Source organism: Leopardus geoffroyi, chromosome C1 (assembly GCF_018350155.1).
Source record: "Leopardus geoffroyi isolate Oge1 chromosome C1, O.geoffroyi_Oge1_pat1.0, whole genome shotgun sequence".
Lineage (NCBI taxonomy): Eukaryota > Metazoa > Chordata > Mammalia > Carnivora > Felidae > Leopardus > Leopardus geoffroyi.
Window position 1 is genome coordinate 188,015,164 of NC_059328.1, and position 22,188 is coordinate 188,037,351.

The following is a 22,188-nucleotide window of genomic DNA, read 5'->3' on the forward strand; positions in this document are numbered from 1 at the left end:
AACATTCCTTCTTATTTCACTGAGACAATCAGAGAACTTCCACAAGCTCTCGCCATGTCCTCACCCTCAACTATGTCCACACAGTGGATTCTCTGCTGTTACTATTACTGTTTATGATCCTGTATTAGGCCAACGCCTCTACTTGTATATGGTTGACCTTTAAGCAGGCCCTCTTATACATGGATTTTTTTCCAATAAACACAGTACAGTACTGCAAATGTGTTTTTCCTTTCCTTATGATTTTCTTATTAATTTTTTCTTTTCTCTAGCTTACTTCATTATAAGAATACAGTATATAATACACATAACATAAAATATGTGTTAATCCACTGTTTATATTATTGGCCAACAGTAGGCTATTAGTAGTTAGGTTTGGGGGAGTCAGAAGTTATATGCAGAATTTTGACTGCATAGGGGGTCAGCACCTCTAACCCCTGTGTTGTCCAACTGTACTAGATCATGTCTCCGTCTGTCTGCTCAAGGACATTGACAACAGCAGTTCCTTTCTTTTTCTCTGTCATAAAAGTTTTCCCTCTCACTGGACTGTTCCTACGAGCATTATGTACCTCATTTAAAAAAGTTCTTTCACACCACTCCCCTTTCCTCTCCAGCTACTTTCCCATTGCTCTGCTCTGCTTTGTACTAAAATGTCTCATGCCATAATTTCTTCAAATTGCTTTTATGACTGCCATATTGCTATCCAATGGTTAGTTCTCAGTCCTTTCTATAGCAGCTGACGTGGTTGGTCAGACACTATACTGTCCTGATTTTCATCCCGCCTCATTGGTCACTCCTCAATCTCTTTTGCTAGTTCCTTTTCTTCCTCTTGATTTCTTAACATTGGCTGGGACTTGGACCCTTTTCTATTTTCTATCTTTACTCATTCCCTCAGATCTCAAGGACACACAGATGACAGCCGTGGGTTCAGATTCAATAACTGACATTTCAATTCAGGCCTGAATGATTAATAGAGGGAGTTAGAACTATCTTTTTAAGTTTGAGTTTCACAAGTGCTTTTCTCTCTTTTCTAGATGATATGATTTTTCTGGTCTCCTGAGTATTTAAAATGCTTAGGGCATATGGATAAGTTGACTTTTGGATTTACAGACCAGTGTATATGTTTATCTATCTGCTTGTCACTCTTTACCTAATCTTAACTACAATAACAGAAGCCTGAGAAACATTTTATGTCCTGATAGTTCAGTCCTGAGTCCAGCAGTAAGAATTTCCTTACCTCTTCAGAAGGTGGTTAGAAGGAATTAGACCAGCACAGGTACCAAGGTCTGAGATTTTCCTGGCCTGCCACCAGAGGGCATCGTTCTGGTCCACAATCTGTAGGATGTCCCCTTTCTGAAAAGGCAACCCTGCATCCATGCAGGGGATAGTAGGATCCTCCTGGGGCCAGTACTCGGTCATGGCACGAACATATACCTGACAGTAGGTACAAAATGGTCCCATCAAAAGAACCCTTGCCCATGGGCTGTCAAGACTTAAAACCATTTCTCTACTCCTCTACCTACTGTTACTATCTTTCCTCCCCATACTCTCCAAAAGGGGAACCTGCCTCTTGAACTGAGTCTAAGATCCACCAAAAAAGTGACTTTGCCAACAGAATCTCTTAGTACTGAGAAGTTTTTGCTCAAGTGTTTCCCATTCTTGATATTACTTTTTAACTTCTTGTACTCCAACTCCTTTTATTGTATTCATTTACTCATTTGCCTCTCATGTCATCAATATTGAAAAATGTCCAGAGCGCCTGGGTCGCTCAGTAGATTAATCATCTGACTTCAGCTCAGGTCATGATCTCACGCTTCATGAGTTCGATCTCCGCATGGGGTGAGCTCAAGCCCTGCTTCAGGTGAACACGAGCCCCATTTCAGGTGAGCCCTGTTTCTCTCTCCCCCCCCCCTTCATGGTATTCTCTCTCTCCCTCTATCCATCTCTGCCCTCATTCACTTGTGCTCTCCCTCTCTATCTGTCTCTCAAAACAAAATGTGCAACACAGTATTGAACAAATGTTCAACACATTATAGAGGAGGGTAGTATGATACAAAATATTAAGTCACTATTATTGTTATTTGAGGATTTCCTATATGTGATTATGAAGGCTCAGTATATTCTTACCATCTTCTGGCTATTAACAGGAGGGGCAGAAACTGGAACCACCTTGAACATAATTGTACCACGAGACATAGCCTAGGAAATGTCAAAGGGGAGGGGGAGAATAACAAATCACAGAGTTCGCTGGGTTATGACATTTTAGCAGATGGAGTTATAACACAGTGTGCCCAGTTTTAAGGGTGACATCCCCCACAGGGACTTTTACAAGGGTTCAATAGCTAAATATCACCATGCAGAAGTGGAAATTAGGAAGAAATTTAGCTCAGCTTCTGCCCTGCTATGGGGCTCCAGAGTTCCTGGCCTGCTAAACCCCACTCTGAGGCCTGGCCTCCCCCAGGAACACTCCATCTCGTGACCTTATTCAGCAAGGTCTTCTTCCCACAGACACTGGGGAAGGAGATGAGGTCCTGATCTGACTTTCCCTCCTCAAACTTGAGTCAGTAATTACTTCCTGAACACCTGTTCCTGTGCCAGGCGGCCCAGTCTGATGGGGAAGAAGAGGGCTCCCAAGTCTTCTGGGGGGATGGACAAGCTCTAAGCTCATGGTGGGAAGGGGGGGCCCTCAAACATTTTGAGAAGACAGAGAACCTATTAGACTGATGGAAAAGGCAAGATCCTCCTGTCACGTGCACTGTGGCAGGTATTAGAGATCCAGAGAGGAACAAATGTTGCTCAGAAATTTCACAACCCCACCATCCTGGCTCTGAAGCTGGCACCAAAAATGGTGGAGCCATGTGTGTCTGCAACTGACAGTCCTTAAAGCTCATGTGCAGCATCTTATAGCATGTGGTTTGCACAATGTTCTGGTGCTTAGTATATTCCCTATAATCCCACCTTTCACATAGTCCCTGAGGCACATCTATGAAAATTTAGGGTTCCCCCCAAAACTCAGTTTGAGAACCACTATGATAAATAGTAATCCATGTCAGCCCCCACACTTGGGGTGTGCATGGGGGAGGTGGGGGGGGCATACCACTATGGCTATGACAGCTGGACTGTGATTCAGGCAAAGGTTTGAAAAGTGGAAATGGGACCTAAAAGAAACCTAAACCATAAACTGGTCGTAAATCCCCAGTTTCAACCACCAATGACAGTGGGCAAGACAGGCAAGGAATTCCCCCTCCCATAGGGTAGCCTCCCCTGACATCTTTTCTACCCCAAAGCTACCTCAAGGAAGATGTTGAATAGATTTCAGCTGTATAAAAATGTTAGGGGAGCAAAGGTAATTTGCTCAGGTTCAGACACTCCTCCAGAGTCTCACTCTGGCCACCCCAGCTTCAGTTTCCAAAGGAGCAACTCAGGCAACAAGGAGCCTGGGCTGGGGGGATTGGCAGAGCCTTACTGAGGCCAAAAGAGCAGCTTGGCAAAAGAAGTCTCCCAGCAGAAACAGAAAAGGTCTGGGGGTCTGGAGAAAGGACCAAACCCCCCTCATGTTTCAGCACACACACCATGGGCCAGACAGGCTCAGGTCAGCCACAGCATTGCACTGAGTCGTGGAGAAGGCAAACAGAAGACTGTTACCAGAATATGGATCACTTGCTCAGGGTCCAGTCCCTCAACTGAAACTCCATTCACTTCCACCAGTTTGTCTCCAGCATATAACAGCCCTAGGCAAACAGGAACACAAAACAAAGGAAGATACAAGGAAACTGGCAAAAAATAGAGGTAGCTGTACCAAAGATTTTTAGCAAACTCATTAAGCCAAGCATGCTCTAACATTTAAACATTTACTCTGAAATAATAACAATAATAATACAGGCTGGTTATTCCGGAGTACACCACCACCAAAGCACAGAGAATCGCATTTTATACCTCTTTACTGGGTATTAAGTGATGGTGATATTTCTATTTCTGCTAATCTGATGCTGTAAAATGAAGATATCATGAGTAAATGATAAATGAAAAGGAAAGGGGAGGGGCATTCTTCAAAAGAGGAAACGTGGAGAAACATGGGGGTTAAGATCAAGCCTTGAGAAGTATGAAGTAAACAGTGGAGTTGTCGGAGGGAGAGGTGAGAAGCAGGATGACGTTGTGGAACAGAAACCACGGGTGATGAACACTTCAAGACAGTCACAGTCAATGACACCAAATGTTCTAGAAAGTAAAAATAAAACTGAGGCCAAAGGAAGGGCCAATGGACTTAACAACTAGGAAATCCTGGGGCCACTGCTCTAAGAATGTTGGGGTATGAAGCCCATCCCGTCTCCAAGGCCCTGGGAAGTGAGGACATGGGGCAGCAGGCATGGAAACGCAGCCGTGAAAGGAAGGAAATTCAGTTCACTGGTAGAAAAGGCAAACAACAGGCATTTCAAGGTGGAACAGAGCCTTGTTGCAAGCAGAAGGACCAGGTGAAGGGAGAGAATTGGGACTATAGAGCGGACAGACCCGGACTTGCATCCTGAGTCTAATTGAAAACCGTGCATACATTAGTTACTTAATCTCTTTGAGCCTCAGTTTCCTCTTCTGCAGAATGGCCTGATAATACTTAGCTTGGTAGGTTACCACAAGAATGTAAACTGAGAGAACATTAATATGGGGCCTCAGTGAAGGAGGGAAACAGGATTTTCTGGAATATTTATTCCCTCCTTCCTAGTAACCAATGCAATGCACAGAAGCCCTGACCTTGTTTAGGAAAGCTGGGTTTCCCTGGAAAGAAGACTAAACAAGTAATGGTTTCCTATTTCTCTGGTCACATCCATACTCTGCTGCTCAGCTTACCACTTCTCTCGGCCAGCCCTCCGTGGATGACTCTGGCCACCAGGATATCCCCTGTCATCTCGTGGCGCTTGATGGTAGCTCCCTGGAGAAAGAGTGCAGTGGAATCCCTCTTTTACCTAACATGACCATTTTTCTGGTGGCTTCCCTCAATATGCCTCTGGTCTGGTCAGAAGAGGATATTTATACCAACCAGGGCCATACCATGCCATCAAAAAGACAAGGCCATTCATTCAACCTTGGCCTATCAAGGTCTCTATCCAACCACATAGATACAAAAGAATATTTAGATCCTTACAAAGATAAAGAAAGCTCTCACCGTTACAACCTAATCAAAGAGACTTCTTAGAAAATCAAATTAATGCCTCACTTAGCTTCCCATCAATAAAGAGAAAAAAACTTAGATAAGTACATTGGAATTTAGTGAAATGTATGTACCTCAGAGAGCCAAACAATAAATATAATAAAATAAGTCTTATTTCTCACAGATTTTTCAACAAAGAAAAACACTAAGCAAAAATCTTTCCTAGAGAAAACATGATAATGTATCATGTGTTTAAAGCCACAGGCAAAAGTTGCTAGGACATGCTTCAGCCATTATCTTGGATCCCCTCACATTTTCTGAATGCCTCAAACTATACTGTGACTAGAGACAAGAATATTTAACATTATATTAAATAACTACTAGAGATAATAGAGTTCACAATCAACCCTTAGTTCATAATTAACCCTTGGTTCACAATTAACCATGGTATAATTCTAACGAAAAGGTAAAGTGATTTCCTTACCAGGGGCTGTTGGTTTTTCACCAAACAAACAATCCTCATTGCTTCCTCACTGTCAGGGATGTTGTCTGGCAATGGGGGGAGAAGGGGCTCAAAATCTTTCTGAGCCACGGTGTCATGGGCACTGAGCAAGGCCTAGGAACAGAGAAGGCAAGGTGAGTAAACGTCACACATAGGACATACGCATTTAGAAGACAGGGAGCCAATACTCTGTCCAAGACACCGCCACCATCACTACTACCACAACAACCAACACGTACACGCTGGCCTTTTATGTGGATTAACTCAGTCTTCACCATAACTCTGTGAGGCAGCTATATTTATTGTCCCCATTTTAAAAGAAGCAAGGCAGGGAGAGATTAAGTGATACATAATATATTCTTGCATTTCTGCTAAAATGTGTTTTGTCACTTCTCATTTCCTGCAAATCCATGTAATCCATGGTGCTCCTACAAGCTTGAACTACAGAATAACTTTTGTAATATTTTCTCTAATTAAAGCAGAATGGGGGATAGTAATCAAAACATCTTGCTGGTTTAGTTTGTCAGTGACTCCCAAGGGCCTATGAGGAACAGAATGAGAAAAAGTAGCTTCCTGATTTAGGGTACGAGCAAAGAGTTCCTTCTAATGGCCCATTTTGTTCAATTTTTAGTTCATTGGGTGGGGAAGTAGTCATTTGATAGCCCAGCCTGAGATTGGAGGACAGAACTTCACTGGAACTCAGAGAAAATTCTCTAGGGTTATCTTGTAAACTAAAAATTTGACTCATAAGTTCCATTGTTCCAAATGCAGACCTTCTCTTAAAATTCTCATCTGTTGATAAAATGATCTCAAATTCTATAAGTGCTATAAGATAGGTTTCCATTCTGCAATCAAATGTTTTTTAATCAAATGTTCTTCATATACCTCTCATTGAGTTTATCATCCTTACACTATATTTTCCAAACATCTTCATACACTTTATCCAAAACTTAAAATATTTACAAGGAAGTATACTACCCTGATTGTCCCCCAGAACTTTAGAGGGACAATGGCCTTGTAGGGGGGGCAACAAGACACATCTGGAAAGTTCCGGATGTCTCCTCATAACTCTGGCAGGTTTAGCTCCATGGCTAACAACACAGAGCCAGTCACATCTGAGTCCCACATCTTTAAGAACAATCTGTTGGTCACCCGTGTGCAGTAATAGAATGTCTATTCAGAAAGTGCATTTTCTGTCACATTTATTTCTTCTTCCCAACTTTGCTTATGCACCAGATGGGCATATCTTATCTATTTTAGTAAGCACTTGCCTTAAAATGTGGAGCCTGGAGGATTTGTCTCAGTTCTTGGGTCTCAGGGGATTTAGGAGTTTCACGTAATATCCCCACTACCTGGTTGGTAAAAAAAAGTGTACACTGTAAAATTTTTTAAAATCTTCATCACCTAGTTAACCTCACCCAGGCTGGATAACAGATATAGCACATTAACCTAAGACTAGCTGTTATTGAAATCTTCATTTTCATCTTTAAAGTCGGGGCCCAGAATCTTTCCTTCATCATTAAACTTTACTACAGCAAGTTGAATTCAAGATTTGGGGTAGATCTAAACTTCAGTGCCCCAGTCCTGGCATATTACAGGCTTGGAGTAAGAACTAACGTGATTTTGTCATATCATATGTACCAAGGCAATTTCCCTCTAGTGGCGCTAAAACTGTTTGTTAACATGAATGCTTTATGGGCAGGTTAAGGAACCTGACTTCTCCAGGTATTTGAGCCCAATCCTGTGGATGTTCCATCAAATGGAAAATGGGAATAGTAGTTTGTATTTTAGGACTTATTATTTCATTACCAATTTTAGTGTTTACTGCAATAAAAAATGTTAAACAGAATAAATTCTGATCTCTTTTCCGTGGTTTAGGTGTAGACCTGCTTTCTGATAGGACATGAGACCTTTAAAGACTTTACAGAGCTCTATAAATTCTCAGCAGTTGAGCCTCATTACATACAGTCAAATGAAAATAAATAATTTACTAAGCTTTACCTCCGTTCACTACAATTACAACAATAAAATATCATATGTGTGTTTTCCTGGGAATAACTGGGAACAATGTGAATTATTGATTACTGGAGTGGAGGGTAAAGTCTTTCTTTTTTTTTTAATATTTATTTTAATACAGTTTGGGCAATAAATAATAAAATAGATTACACTTTTTCATCCATTTGATATTCCAATAGATATTTCTATTGAATTTGATATCCAATAGATATTTCTATTGAATTTGATATCCAATAGATATTTCTATTGAACATCTACTATGTGCTAGGTACTGTTTTCAGTGATACAAATACAGTGCCAGACAAAAATCCCCATTCTCAAAAAAAAAAAAAAAATCCACATTTTTTTTTTTTTTGATGGTGATGAGAGTTAAAAAGATAAATAAAACGAAGGTGGACAGGGAGGGGTTGCAATTTTAGGTAGGGTGACCAGAGAAAGCCTTAGTGCGAAGGTAATATTTCTATGGAGACCAGAAGGAGATGAGGAAGTAAGTCATGTGAGTATATGGGCAAGAGCATTATTGACATATGGCATAGCAGTGCAAAAGGCCTGTGGCAGGTGCATGTTGGATAAAACCACCACAGGGGTTAATCTGGCAGGAGCATAGTGAGCAAGGGGGAGAGCAGTGAGTGTTAAGTCAAAGAGGGAGTGGGAACTATATTATGTTTGACTATCTAAGAACTGTGATGTGTACACTGAGATAGGGAGTCATTGGAAGGTTTTAAGCAGAGAAGTGACATGATTTGACACCCCTTTCAAGAAGAATTCTTCAACTACTATGCTGGAATAGACTATGGGGATGGGGGGGGGGGAGGGCAAGAGCAGGAGACCAGGGAGGAGGCTATATTGCAGTTATCTGTATACGAGATGATGAAGGTTTCTATTATGTGGCATAGTGGAGGTGATGAGATTCTGGACATATTTTGAAACTGGCCCTGAAGAATCTGTTGTCAGATTGGGTATGAGGTATGAAAGAAAGAGAAAGTCACAGATAACCCCAAGGAGTTTGGCCTGAGTACTACAAAAACAAAGGTGTCATTCCACCCTATGACCCAGCAATAGCACTGCTAGGAATTTATCCAAGGGATACAGGAGTACTGATGCATAGGGGCACTTGTACCCCAATGTTTATAGCAGCACTCTCAACAATAGCCAAATTATGGAAAGAGCCTAAATGTCCATCAACTGATGAATGGATAAAGAAATTGTGGTTTATATACACAATGGAATACTATGTGGCAATGAGAAAGAATGAAATATGGCCTTTTGTAGCAACGTGGATGGAACTGGAGAGTGTGATGCTAAGTGAAATAAGCCATACAGAGAAAGACAGATACCATATGGTTTCACTCTTATGTGGATCCTAAGAAACTTAACAGAAACCCATGGGGGAAGGGAAGGAAAAAAAAAAAAAAAAAAAAAAAAAAGAGGTTAGAGTGGGAGAGAGCCAAAGCATAAGAGACTCTTAAAAACTGAGAACAAACTGAGGGTTGATGGGGGGTGGGAGGGAGGGGAGGGTGGGTGATGGGTATTGAGGAGGGCACCTTTTGGGATGAGCACTGGGTGTTGTATGGAAACCAATTTGACAATAAATTTCATATATTAAAAAAAAAAAACAAAGGTGTCATTACTAAGATGGAAAAGGTTAGGAGAGAAGTAGCTTTGGGTGTGGGGATCATCAGGAGCTCATGGGCCATGTTAAGTTTGAAGGGTCCATTAAACATGCATTTAAGTACAATGGGGAGAAGGCAGTGGGCATAAGAGTTCAGGCAAAGAACCCCGCTAGAGATATAAATTTGGGAAACACTTCTATAACAACATTACCCAAGGATTACATGGGATAAACTGAGCCTAAGATTTAGGAGAAAAAGAGAGAAATAGACATATGCTTAAAATGCCATTAGTTTGTTTGTTTAAATTTGAAGTGCTGGCTAATTTTCTCCCTTCTATTAAAGCTCAATTAGAAACACTTACGCAATACAAAATCATCAGTCAAACTCTCCCATTAGGTCCTTAATTCATTTAAATTAACAGTGCAAGTAAAATGGCTTCACGTTTAAAGCCCTATTCTTCTGTGGATTAAAAAACCACCTTACCTCATAGGATAACGTCTGTGCATGAGTTGTGGCAGGAACAAGTTTCTTTTCTTTAAATTCCTGGAGACAATCATAAACCTGCAGAAGGGCAACGGTGGGAGAATGACCTATTGATAACGTGACTATTAATGTTCCAGGCTGAAAGGTCTGCAAGGGGAGAGACAGGCCGGGCCACGGTGCAAGCAGTTGAGTGGCTTGTGTGACTGGCCTTATCTCTCACTGTCTAACAGATATGGGCTCAAGTTTGGTGGTTTCAATGTTTCAAAGGCTTAGTTACTGGCCGCCACTAGAAATTGGTCTTCCCCAGCCACCAGCACTGGTAAAAGGAAATTCAAACTTTTACTCTTGTTATATTGACAAGTGGGTTTTCCAGGGTTGGGACCAATAGGGATTTGAGGCCAGAGACCTGTAAGAACCTCTGTGCCAGGGCACCGTTCATGTGGCTTGGGGTTCAGCAGAGTGTGTGAACAAGAGGCCGGGCACACTCTATGTGCTTATTGCTCTCTGTTCTCACCTTCCATTTGTTTTCTCTTCCTCTCTTAATTCTCCAGTAAACGTTCATTTATAAAAATTTCAACTTCGCCTCTGCTGACCCCAGGAATTTTTTCCACAGCAGGATCTACAGTTGGCTGAGTATGCCCAGGCATGCTCAGCTCTGCAGTGAGGCCTTTCTTATTTTAGGAATCTGGTTTCTCTTACAGGTGGAGGGATGAGGCCCAAGAGGCCAGTTAGGCCCAGCCTTCTACCATCTAGATCAGGGATGACAGTGCTTCCTCATGCCGCCCCTGTGCCAAGTGCTCAGGTTTACCCGGAAGACACAAGGCTGATGAACTGAGGCAGGGCACATGGGGAACACACCATCTGCACAGGTGAGCAAGGGACTCCCTTTAGTGACAGGAAAACTCCTGCCTGAGCTTAATCCCAAGAGGAAAACATGCCTGATAGGAATCAGGTTGGGCTTTTCCTCCCAAGTTTTCATGAGAAAACTGACTGACAGGTAACATGGTGTGAGTTTCAGGTGCACGGTATTTTTGAGTTGATATATGTATGTGCTACAGAATGATTACCACGGTAAGGTTAGTCAACATCTGCTTTACCTCATAATTATGATTGCGTGTGTGGGTGTGTGTGGGTGTGTTAAGAACATTTAAGATCCACTCTCTTAGCAACTTTCAAGTATATAATACAGTATTATGAACTATAATCACTATGCTGTACATTACACCCCTAGAAGTTACTCATCTCATAACCAAGTCTGTACCCTTTGACCAACATCTCCCCATTTTCTGCAGCCCCTGCCCCTGGCAACCATCCATCTATGAGCTCTGCTTTTTTAGATTCACATAGAAGTGAGAACATATGATGTTTGTCTTTCTGTGTCTGACTTATTTCACTTAGCATAATGCCCTCCAGGTCCATCCATGTTGTCACGAAAGGGAGGATTTCTTTCTTTTTTATGGCTGAATAACATCCCATTGTATGTTTCACTTCTGGGTATATATTCAAAGGAAAAGAAATCACGATCTCAAAGAGGTCTCTGCACCCCCGAGCTCACTGAGGCACTAGTCACAATAGTCATGACATGGAAACAACCTGAGTGTCCAACAATAGATGAATAGATGAAGAAATCAAGACTTTTAAAACAAGTTCTGTGAGTGTACCTCTTTGTTCATGCTAAAGATGTTGCCACTTTCTCTTATTTTATTGTATTCATTTTTAATTTATTTATTTTGAGAGAGTAAGAGCTGAGGAGAGGCAGTGAGAGAGAGAAAGAGAGAATCCCAAGCAGGCTCCCCACTATTAGTGCAGAGCCCTACACTGGGCTCGATCTCACAGTTTGTGAGATCATGACCTGAGCCAAAATCAAGAGTGGGATGCTTAACTGACTGAGCCACCCAAGCACCCCACCATTTTCTCTTATTTTAAATAATATATTAACAAGCATCAGAAGATTGGCTACATTTCACACTTAGCTGAAGGACACACCCACATCCAAAAATTAACTTTAAGAGAATCTTTCTTAAAAATAACATTTGAACAAAATTATAATTAGATAGTAGATGTTATTGTACAGTGCAAGAAATTATAACCAAAGTTAGAAGAAGAAGAAATTTTCAAGGTAAGAAAAATTTAAGATTGGGGTGCCTGAGTGGCTCAGTCAGTTGAGTGTCCAACTCTTGATTTCAGCTCAGGTCAGGATCTCACAGTTGTGAGATGGAGCCCTTAGGCTCAGCCCAAGGAAGCCTGCTTAAGATGCTCTCTCCCTCTCCCTCTGCCCCACCCCCACTAGTGCACGTGTACAAGCTCTTGGCTCCAGCGCATGCACGCTCTGTCTCCCTCTCTCTCAAAAAAAGAAAGAAGAAAGAAAGAAAGAAAGAAAGAAAGAAAGAAAGAAAGAAAGAAAGAAAGAAAGAAAGAAAAAAAAATTTTAAATGTCTAAACAGAACTGCATATCTCATTTCCTGATTTTAAGAAACAGGAATAATTTTTTTAAAGCATTTTTATTTGTACTGAGTTTTAGCCTCAAGGACAAAGGGTTGTAGACAGATGCTAAAGGTGCTGATGGCCATTTGTGGTGGCTGCTTTGTGATCCCATGGTCCTCTGGACGAAAAGGAACTAGGAGAGAAAAGAGGAGCTGCTGTATACTTCCCCACCTAAATTAAATTCCTTCGTAAGCTAATAGGTTTGTGTAGCTCTTCTCTGAGAATTGCTGTGATATTGTGATTTATAATAAGAATTACATTATTTAGTCTGGCCCTGATTCTGGCTCAGAGCTTCTAAAACCCTTGGAATTTCCTAAGCAAGGAAAGTGCTCTTTTTTTATGTTAATGAAGTGACTTCTGGAATGCACCTAAGGTTAAGGGCAGGTTGCCAGGAGAACTAACCATGTAATTAGACTGTTGGAATTTTCAGTCCCACCTCACCCCCACCCCCTTCCTCCACCTCTAAATCTGGGGGAAGGGAGAGCGGCTGGAGGTTGAATCTACACCCAGTGACTAATGATCTAATCAGTCGTGGCTATGTAATGAAGCCTCCAGAAAAGCCCAAAAGGACTGGGTTTGGTAGAACTTTTGGTTTGGTGAACATGTGGAAATCTAGGGAAGAGTGAAGAGGGCATGGACGCTCTTCATCCCTTCCCACAAGTCTTGGTCTATTTATTTCTTCCATCTGGCTGTTTCTGAGTTATATCCTTTTATAATAAACTGGTAATCTAGCAAGGGAAACGTAGCAAATTAATGGAACCCAAGGAGGAGGTTATGAAACCTCTGATTTATAGACAGTTGGTCAGAAGTACAGGTACCCATCTTGGCTTGTGACTGATGTCTGAAATGGGGGGAGGGTACAGCAGTCTTGTGAGTCTTGTGAGTCTTGTGAACCCTTCACCTATGCTATCTCCGATATGATCTGATGCTATCCGATGCTATCTCCAGGTAGATAGTGTCAGAATTGAGATGAATAGTAGGACATCCAGTACTATCCCGAGAATTGTTGTTGGTGTGGGGACACCCACCCCCATGTTGGAAATTCTCAGAACACACATAAGAATTGGCCTTCTAAGAACATTTACCAAGTTGGAATTTCCTGACAACTGACCAGTGGCACAGCTGGGTAAGCAGTTCCCAGCTCCCACAGTAAGCAAAGGCTTCCGGGTAATGAGGTGCTCACCTTCAGCAGAGCCTGCAGCCACGGCGAATGGAGAAGATCGTACAAGAGACACACTCCATTCACATCTCGGCTATAGAACAGATTCAGCTCTTGTAGCACAAGCCTCAGGATCTGGGAGAGACCTGGAAAAGGGCAAGGGCAGAGATGGGGTGGTCGGTGTGGGTGAAGAAAGGCAGGTGTAAGTATGAAAGACAGCTCAGACAGCCAGGATGTGCCCTAGTGACTATGGAGGAAGGAGATGATGCTGGATTTAAGGCCAAAGACTCAGGTTTCAAGCCCTGTTCTATCACTGTGTGAGCTTCAGAAAGTCACACAACTATCTGAAAACCAGTCCTTGGGGCAAAATGAGAATATGCTAGCTTTCCCATTGGGTGTTGCTAGCTTTCCCATAGGGTTGTTGGGAACATTAGATGAAATAATAGATCACAGTATATACAGATGTAGGGTTTTATGAGAGCAAAATTGCTTTCCCTTCCCTACTTTTATCAGCCTTTGGTTTTTTCCAAAATTATCTAGCTGTTCTCTGGATCTTCTTTCTCAAATTCATACATAGTCTCTGTCTTCACCCTTTTTGAGAGTTCTTATTGAAAATGTGATTGAAAAACTTGGTCCATAGGTTTTTAATACAAATCTCAGGATTCCACTGATTAAAGAAACTAAACAGATTTTAGTGAATGCTTGATTTTTTTACAAATAGAAACTATTTATTGTAGTGATATCTTGAATGTGAACAAGTTGTGAAGTTCTAAGTTTAAATAAAACACTGGGAGATTAGAGAAAAAAAGAGGTTCTAAACTCACTATGCCAATTTCTTTCCATCCTGACTTGAAAATTGCTTACATTCATCACTAGTAGATGTAGTAGGACACTCTAAAGTGTACAACAATGTCCTTATAAGGATCACAATAAATCTGGGGCACCCGGGTAGCTCAGTCGGTTCAGGTTCCAACTCTTGATTTTGGCTCGGGTCATGATCTCACAGTTCATGAGATGGAGCCCCAAGTTGGGCTCCATGCTGACAACAAGGAGTCTGCTTGGGATTCTCTCTCCCTCTCCTCTGCCCCTCCCTGCTCGCACTCTCCCTCTCTCAAAAATAAATAAACATTAAAAAATAAAATAAAAAAGAATCACATAAAATCTATCAGAATCCCTTCCCCTAAATTTGATCTCATATTTAGAATGATATTATAAGGCTTTTCCAGTCTAGAAAGGAGTCCTGATACCACATACCATTCTCTGGATTGGTGGCCGTAGAGGGCTTCATGTCCTTCTTGTCTGGTGGATCTGTGCCTTTGTCTGTCTGTATCCCTCCTCCCTGCACAAGCTTTCAGAAGGAATTCGAACTGGGAGCAGACCAATAGCTCACAGCACACAGCTCACTCAGTCATGCTGGCCATGCAGCTCTCATGCACTGGAATATATTTTCAATAGCATTTATATTGAGCAAGTCAAGCACTGTGCTATACTCTGGGATCCATATCAAAGAAAACACTTGCCCTGTGGAGCTTACTCCCTAAATTAACCCCTATGAGAGAACACTACAATTTCATAAAACAGTCTTCCCACTCTTCTCTTTTTTTAGCAAGTGACAAACAAATCTTTGTTTCTTTCCCTTCTCTTTGCCAAGTTAATTTTACCATCCTTCAGAGCCAGAAGAGGCTTCCCTGGCTTGATTCCACTCAGGTGCCCTGTTCTCTCTCACTGCACCTATAGTTCTTCATGGTACTGATCATAATGGCAAGAGTCATGGCTACTCCTGAGGCATACTCTTAAAGGTTGTTTTCTACGTTGCTTTCAGAAGGTTTATTTTTAAGAAACAGAAACACAATAGTGGCGAAACAGGGTAGAAATTTATATCTTGCTTATGTAAAAATGTAGAGGCAAAGAAAATTCAGGACTGGTAGGGCAGCCTTGCTCCATGAAGTGCTCAGAGAACAGTCTCCTTCTAGCTCACTGCTCTGCCACCCTGGGGTGTGGTATGGTTCTCATTTTCCTGTTCCAAAATGGTGGCTGGAGCTCCAAACATCACTTCTACATTTCAGCCAGCAAAATGGGGATTAAGAAAATAAAGGCAAAGGGGTCATGCTCACAACTTCAGAGAAGTTGCCTTATATGATGAAAAATCACCTGGTATAATTTTCAAACACCTCACTGGACTTTGATGTTGCTCAAAACAACAACAACAATGACAACAACAACAACAACAAAAACTGTATAATTATCAGAGCCTAGAACCCAACTTTTCTTTACCTATAAACACAAAGTATTTTTGCATAACATACATTGAATTTTCTGAAATGGTATTACTGTAATTGAGAAATGAATTTACTTTGCTTTGCTTGGACTTTATCAAGTTGCTCACTATTTCAGAAAATCATGTCAATAGTGCTAAGGCTGCTCATACCATTTTGGGTATCACAGTGACACACCATACTATCTGCCTTTATCTGTGTCTGCATTCAAAGCTGCTGCATCCTGGTGGATTTTTTTTTTTATAGGTGCAAACGTGTTATTTCATTATATATAGTGATATATATGCTGTAGTGATATTCCAGATTTGTATATTGCAATATACAATGTCTTATTGACTACATTTATTTAACGTCTCCTTTTTATTATTCTTAGGACATGATATAGATGGATTTTCTTTTTTTGAGGTTGTGTGTAAGTAAGTGTCTTATTTTGGGTTTCCCCAGAATCAGACACAGACAAAAATTCTAGTGGGATGATTTGTTTGGAAAGTGATCCCAGGAAACACCAGTAGTAGAGTGGGATATTAAGACAAGGCAAGGGGAGCGCTGTCGACAATAGCCAAAGTATGGAAAGAGCCCAAATGTCCATTGACGGATGAATGGATAAAGAAGATGTGGCATATACAGATGTGGCATTGTGGTACAATGGAGTACTACTCAGCAATCAGAAAGAATGAAACTTTGCCATTTGCCGACTATGTGGATGCCAACTATGTGGATGACATAGAGGGTATTATGCTAAGGGAGATTAGAGAAAGACAAATATATGACTTCATTCATATGAGGAATTTAAGATACAAAACAGATGAACATAAGGGAAGGGAAGCAAAAACAACATAAAAACAAGGGGTACAAAACATAAGAGACTTTTAAATACAAAGAACAAACTGGGGGTTGCTGGAGGGGTTGTGGGTGGGGGGATGGGCTAAATGCCTACGGGGCATGAAGGAAGACACTTGTTGGGATGCGCACTGGGTGTTATGCATAGGGGGATGAATCACTAGAATCTACTCCTGAAATCATTATTGCACTATATACTAACTCGGATGTAAATTTAAAAAATTAATTAATTAAAAAAAATAAAATGTGAACGATGACATTAAAAAAAAAAAAAAAAAAAAAAAAGGCAAGGCAAGGGGAAAGAGTCAGTGAAAGGTGTACCAAGCAAGTAAATCCTTGGGAAAGTACGGGACAAGACAGTGGGGATATTTATACACCAATGCTGCCAGTGATTGGTCAAGAGCTTTTCCTAGAGAACATTACTTCTAGTTCTTCCAGCCTGCTACATGCATACTTTCAGATAGTGGGTACAGGTGCTGGCAGTTTGAAGTTGGCCTGGAGCAGGGGGTTGGGTAGGGCGCCTGGGTGGCTCAGTCCGTTAAGCAGTTAAGCATCAGACTCTTGATTTTGGCTCAGGTTGTGATCTCATGGCTGGTGAGTAGGAGTCCCGTGTTGGGCTCTGCACTGACAGTGCATAGCCTCCTGGGGATTCTCTCTCCCTCTGCCCCTCCTCCACTCATGCATGTGCTCTCACTCTCTCTCTCTCTCTCAAAATAAATAAATTAAAAAAAAAAAAAACAAAAACAAAACTCTCTCTCCCTCTGCTCCTCCCCCTAGCTGGCGCTCACTAAAAAAATAAATTAAAAAATTAAAATGATGTTGGCGTGGAGTGCACCAAAATTGTAAGGACCAAGGGCATGTGGGTAGGGCACCAACAGTATTTATTAAAGTAGGAGAATAAAGGGTAAATCAGGATTCTTTTAAAGGAGGATTTCAAATTAGTTGTTAGAGACTGGGATATTGCATCTGATGTGGTTGAGAACTTCTGTCCAGAGTTTAGACATTGTGGGGTTGAACCAGGGAGGCCATCTAGAAAAAGATCATTATTAGGTTGTCTGTAAATTCCAAGTCAGTGAGAAGAGCAACACGGAAAGCTGTTATGAGATTTTAGACAACTTTCCCATGCACATTCTTTCCCAGTCACACTAAAGTATTCTAGTTTGCTAGATTCTAAGAAAACCTGAGATCAACATGTTTCGCCACGCCCACCCTGCTCAGCCCCAAATGAGTTAGGTTAAACCCTGTCCTTTCCCTGTATTCTAGTTTTTGACCCTCTATTGAATCACTTAAGTTCAACATGTGCATGTATGACTCACCTTCCTCCCAAGATGGAGCACGTTTAGGGTAGGGAACTGAAAAGAAAGATGGAGCATCTTCCAGAGAAAAATCAGAGCAAACAGATGGGTCAGGCACCAAGCCATCATATTCAGGCAACTGCTGAAAACGCTACCCGAAGGGTGCCTCACAAATTACATATCCTTCGAGAGGCAGCGCAGATTAACAATCCAACTGCTATTCATGTAGGGTGGACCACATTTCTTCCATATTTGATGCCCAAAAGACAGTGTGCCAAACTAGACCTATCTATGCAGCAGCTGGGGGCGCTAGACAGTGCAGTCCTGAGATGAACTTACTGTGAAGGAGATTTACAAATAAACTGTGGTTTCTGTAGTCGTTTGATTAAGAAAGCTTCCAATAACTCTAACTCCAGGGTTGCACAGGTAACTAATTGATATATTCTAAAAAGCTCATGTTGACTAAAATCTCCTCACTCATGGAGGTATAAACAGTAATTTTCATCTCCACAGCTTGGGTGAATTCTAAAAACGTTGCTTGCCTGGTCGTTGTTAGGTTCCCAAGACAAATTTGCTATGGACGAATTGTGTTCCCCCAAATTCACCTGTTGAAGCCCTAACTCCACTGTGATGGTATTTGGAGATGGGACCTTTGGTAGATGATTAGGTTTAGACGAGCTCCCATGATGGCATTAATGCCCTTGTACAAAGAGACACCAGGGAGCTTGCTCTCCAGTCAGTCTCTCTGCCAGGTGTGGACACAGCGAGAAGGAGGCTCTCTTCAAGCCAGGAAGAGGGGTCTCACCAGAACCTGCTCATGATCACACCGTGATCTCAGATTTCCAGCCTCCAGAACTGTGGGAAAATAAATCTCTGTTGTTTAAACCACCCAGTCCCTGGTATTAGGTAAGACAAAAATTCGTAGAAAAAAACTCAGAAAATGGTTCTCTCTCTTTATGGCTACAAAAACTGTTGTGACACTTCAGTTCACAATCTGCTTTGCAATTCTCTTACGCATTAACCTGTTCAGTGTCCAGCTCCTGTGTGGGTCATGTCTGCAGAGGGCCTGGAGAGTGGACCTCGTGCTTTCTGGTTCACTGCTAAAGCCTCAGCACCTGTAACAACACCTGGGCTGTTATTTCCAGTTGTTGAGAAGCAGAAAAATAGGAGGCCAAAATACGGAAGTAAAAGGCTGATACCTTCCCAAGCAGTTCAAGAACAGCTGGGACGTTAGTCCTGAGGTGGGAGCTGCTGGACTCCAAAGGCCTCCCCTTCCTCTCTTCCTCAGCTTGGCTATATTGACTTCAACCTCTTCCCCTACCAAACTTTGAAATTGGGGGCCGAGACCTTGAGAGATCATCCAAAGTTAACTTTCATTTTTCAGATGAGGAATCTGACATTCAGAGGGGGTATCCAGTAGAGCTCACAAGTAGTAAAATCAAAAGGTTTCCTCTTTTGTTTCCAGGACTAGCCCTGAAAAATGCTAGTAACTGGCAAAAGACTACATAATGCTTCTCCCTCGCTTTTTCATGACTTCTGGACCAACTTTGTAGTTAGAACTTACTTATTTCTGCTGTCATGAGAACGAGAATTCTTGATTGAGGCTGCAAGTAAATAGCCAACCATATGCAATTCTAGACTAAATAAGTAACAGAGGAAGGAGCACCAGTTCTTATTAACTGAGAAGCTGCATTAGTGTTATTGACTCATAAGGTATTTGCCTTAAATATTACTTTAAAAATCAGTATTTCCATGAACCTGAAAAAATGTAGTGATTACTATTAAATGCCATTCCCTCTACCCCATTAAGCTCATTTTTCAAAATAATGCTTCCCAGTAGACCAAACCTGAGAAAGCACTTGAAAACTTAGTAAGTAATGGCCCGTACGAAAATGGCCCAGCTTCCCCAGGGTAAAAATGCTGTTGGCTAGGGCTAGGACAAATGCTCAGTTTTACTCAGTCTACATGACAACTCACTATTCCATACTTAAGACATGGTTTCCCAAAGCAAAATCTGCTCTTTCAAAATCACAGAATTCACCATATGGTTTGGGTTACAATGAAACCAAACTGTTTGAATTACATTACCCAGAATTTTCTTCTTAGTTATTAAAAATTAACAGAAGCACAGACATTTATAGATCTCTTCTGGTAACCGAGAATCATTTGGCAGAGTCTCTCACCTGTAAGACTGCAAACATCCAACGTTGCTCCTCTCCAGAGAAAAGCTTTGGTAGAAAATACACTCGTGGGCTATTAGCTGCCAAAGTCACCTCACTGTTCTAGAGAAAATCTCTGCACATCCTCTTTGATTTAATCCACAGAAGCCTAACCCAGCCTAACCACTAAATTACTCCTAAGCTTCCCCTGTCACAAATATTTAAGCATTCCTTGTACTGAGAGGTGTAACATACCATTTTCAACCTTCGCATTGATACCTTCTCTCAAAATGCCAGCAAACACCAAAAAAGTTTATTTTTGTTGACTATAGCATGATAACAGACACCCCACAACAGCATCTTATTTTTGTAAGTAGGCTTCACGCCCAGCATGGATTTCAATGCAGGGACTGAACTCACCAACCCGAGATCAAGACCTGGGCTGACACTTTACTGAGCCACCCAGGTGCCCCCAGACAATAGCATTTTTAATGAAAGAAAGAAAAAAACTGTGGAGATACCAGAGAGTAAGCTGATCTTTAACCTGATTTCTCATGGTGAGAAAATGATGGAAGACTGTTTAGCCAATAATAATAAGGCCTATAAAAAAGTAGTTCCTTCTGGAAGTTTCCCTACCAACTGACTGTCCTGAACTTAATAGTTATCCATTCTCTATCTCAGACTGGAGTTCTTTATTTGAAAATTTTATATTGCAGCAAGGGGTCGGTGGGAAGCAGATATCCCAGAAAAAAATGAAAGAAAGGGTACTGCTGACATCAGAGGATAAAGACCAAATGGCCATTGTCAGAGGTTTTTCAGTCCCTTTATTTGAAATTAAATGGGTAGCTTCCCTTTGCTTTCCACTGTTGATGAAAATACAAGCGGAGAATGTGATACATCTGTAACTGTTTTGAGCACACCATATTTTATCCTACACACCTAATTTTATTAAAAGTTTTCACTTTCAACTCATTTACTTTATGTTTTAATGCATAACCAAGCTATGATATTCCATCTCTGGCAGCAGCAGTAGGAAAGAGCCATGGAATTAAAGTTGGGGAAGTTCTAGAGTCCCAGCTCTAGCAGTGAGTGAATCCCAGCCACTCCTCGTCTGCAAAATCAGCGGGACTAATGCCTGCCTCACAGGGCTGCTGTGAGCATTCATCACGCATGTGAAAGATCTGTAAATTGCTGCACAAGTGCTAGTATTTCTTTTTTTTTTTTTTTTTCAACGTTTATTTTATTTTTGGGACAGAGAGAGATAGAGCATGAACGGGGGAGGGTCAGAGAGAGGGAGACACAGAATCGGAAGCAGGCTCCAGGCTCTGAGCTGCCAGCACAGAGCCCGACGCGGGGCTCGAACTCACGGACCGCGAGATCGTGACCTGGCTGAAGTCGGACGCTTAACCGACTGCGCCACCCAGGCGCCCCACAAGTGCTAGTATTTCTATTTAGAAATAGTGGCCTGGAGATTTAGAATTGAAAATTTATGGTTTTAAATATGCTATCTAAAAGGTATATAGTATGAAGTAACTGGCCAGTGTCACTCAAAACTCCAATAAAAGGATGATTTAAAACATGTTTTTCTTAGAATTGAGCCAGTCTACCATAATTTTGAGAATTTCTCAGTGGGTCTCAAGTCTTCGTTCATTTCTACAACTATCCCTGTCTCTCTCTCTCTCTCAAGGGGTCAAGGCCTTCAGTAGATTTGCCTTTAAGAGCCAAATGTGGAATCTGTGTTTATTCCAAAATCAAAACAATCCCTAATGGAAATGCAAAGTGCTTAACATAATCAAGTGTTGGTCCTTTTCCAATAATGGGTAGCCACCTTCTGAGACAGAGCAGCGGTGACATGGACAGGCTTCTTGAGAAGACATTACAACTGGGAGGTGGGCTAACTAATGCCTAATATTTCCAACCAGAATTTTAAACATCTTCTCTTCCCTTACCCGAATCTGTTTAGGAGAAAAAAAAATAAAAAAAATAACCAGTGAGAATCAAAATATGCCTTTTATTCAAAGAAATAATAGATTTAAGACCCCTGCCCTTGGGGTATTAGGATCAGAAAGTCAATTTGTGGTCAGCAAAGGTGGTTATCATAATTATAAATTTACATTCATTTTAAAGAGAGAGATCTCTAAAACCCCAGAAAGACCTCTGAAGCCAATACAAAGAGTCATGAATTACAACTTGGGTAAAAAACAAACAAAAACTAAGGCTG

General features: G+C 41.4%; 1 protein-coding gene across 6 annotated transcripts in view; it reads right to left on the minus strand.

The window, feature by feature from the left end:
* MPP4 (MAGUK p55 scaffold protein 4) overlaps positions 1-20,418 on the minus strand; it is a 68,073-nt gene extending 47,655 nt beyond the window's left edge. The window contains exons 1-11 of one of the 6 annotated variants that reach the window (XM_045480759.1): positions 19,992-20,367; positions 18,831-18,923; positions 14,652-14,832; positions 13,422-13,543; positions 9,755-9,832; positions 6,914-6,994; positions 5,625-5,756; positions 4,840-4,921; positions 3,643-3,728; positions 2,125-2,196; positions 1,235-1,431 (exon numbers count right to left, since the gene is read on the minus strand). In XM_045480759.1, the coding sequence (XP_045336715.1) occupies positions 1,235-1,431; positions 2,125-2,196; positions 3,643-3,728; positions 4,840-4,921; positions 5,625-5,756; positions 6,914-6,994; positions 9,755-9,832; positions 13,422-13,543; positions 14,652-14,685 (884 nt within the window). In that variant the 5' untranslated portion in view covers positions 14,686-14,832; positions 18,831-18,923; positions 19,992-20,367. Of the gene's footprint in view, positions 1-1,234; positions 1,432-2,124; positions 2,197-3,642; positions 3,729-4,839; positions 4,922-5,624; positions 5,757-6,913; positions 6,995-9,754; positions 9,833-13,421; positions 13,544-14,651; positions 14,833-18,830; positions 19,907-19,991 lie in introns of those variants that run through there. The other 5 variants (XM_045480758.1, XM_045480760.1, XM_045480761.1 and 2 more) reach the window with 5 other exon arrangements.
* Positions 20,419-22,188: the final 1,770 nt, after the last annotated feature.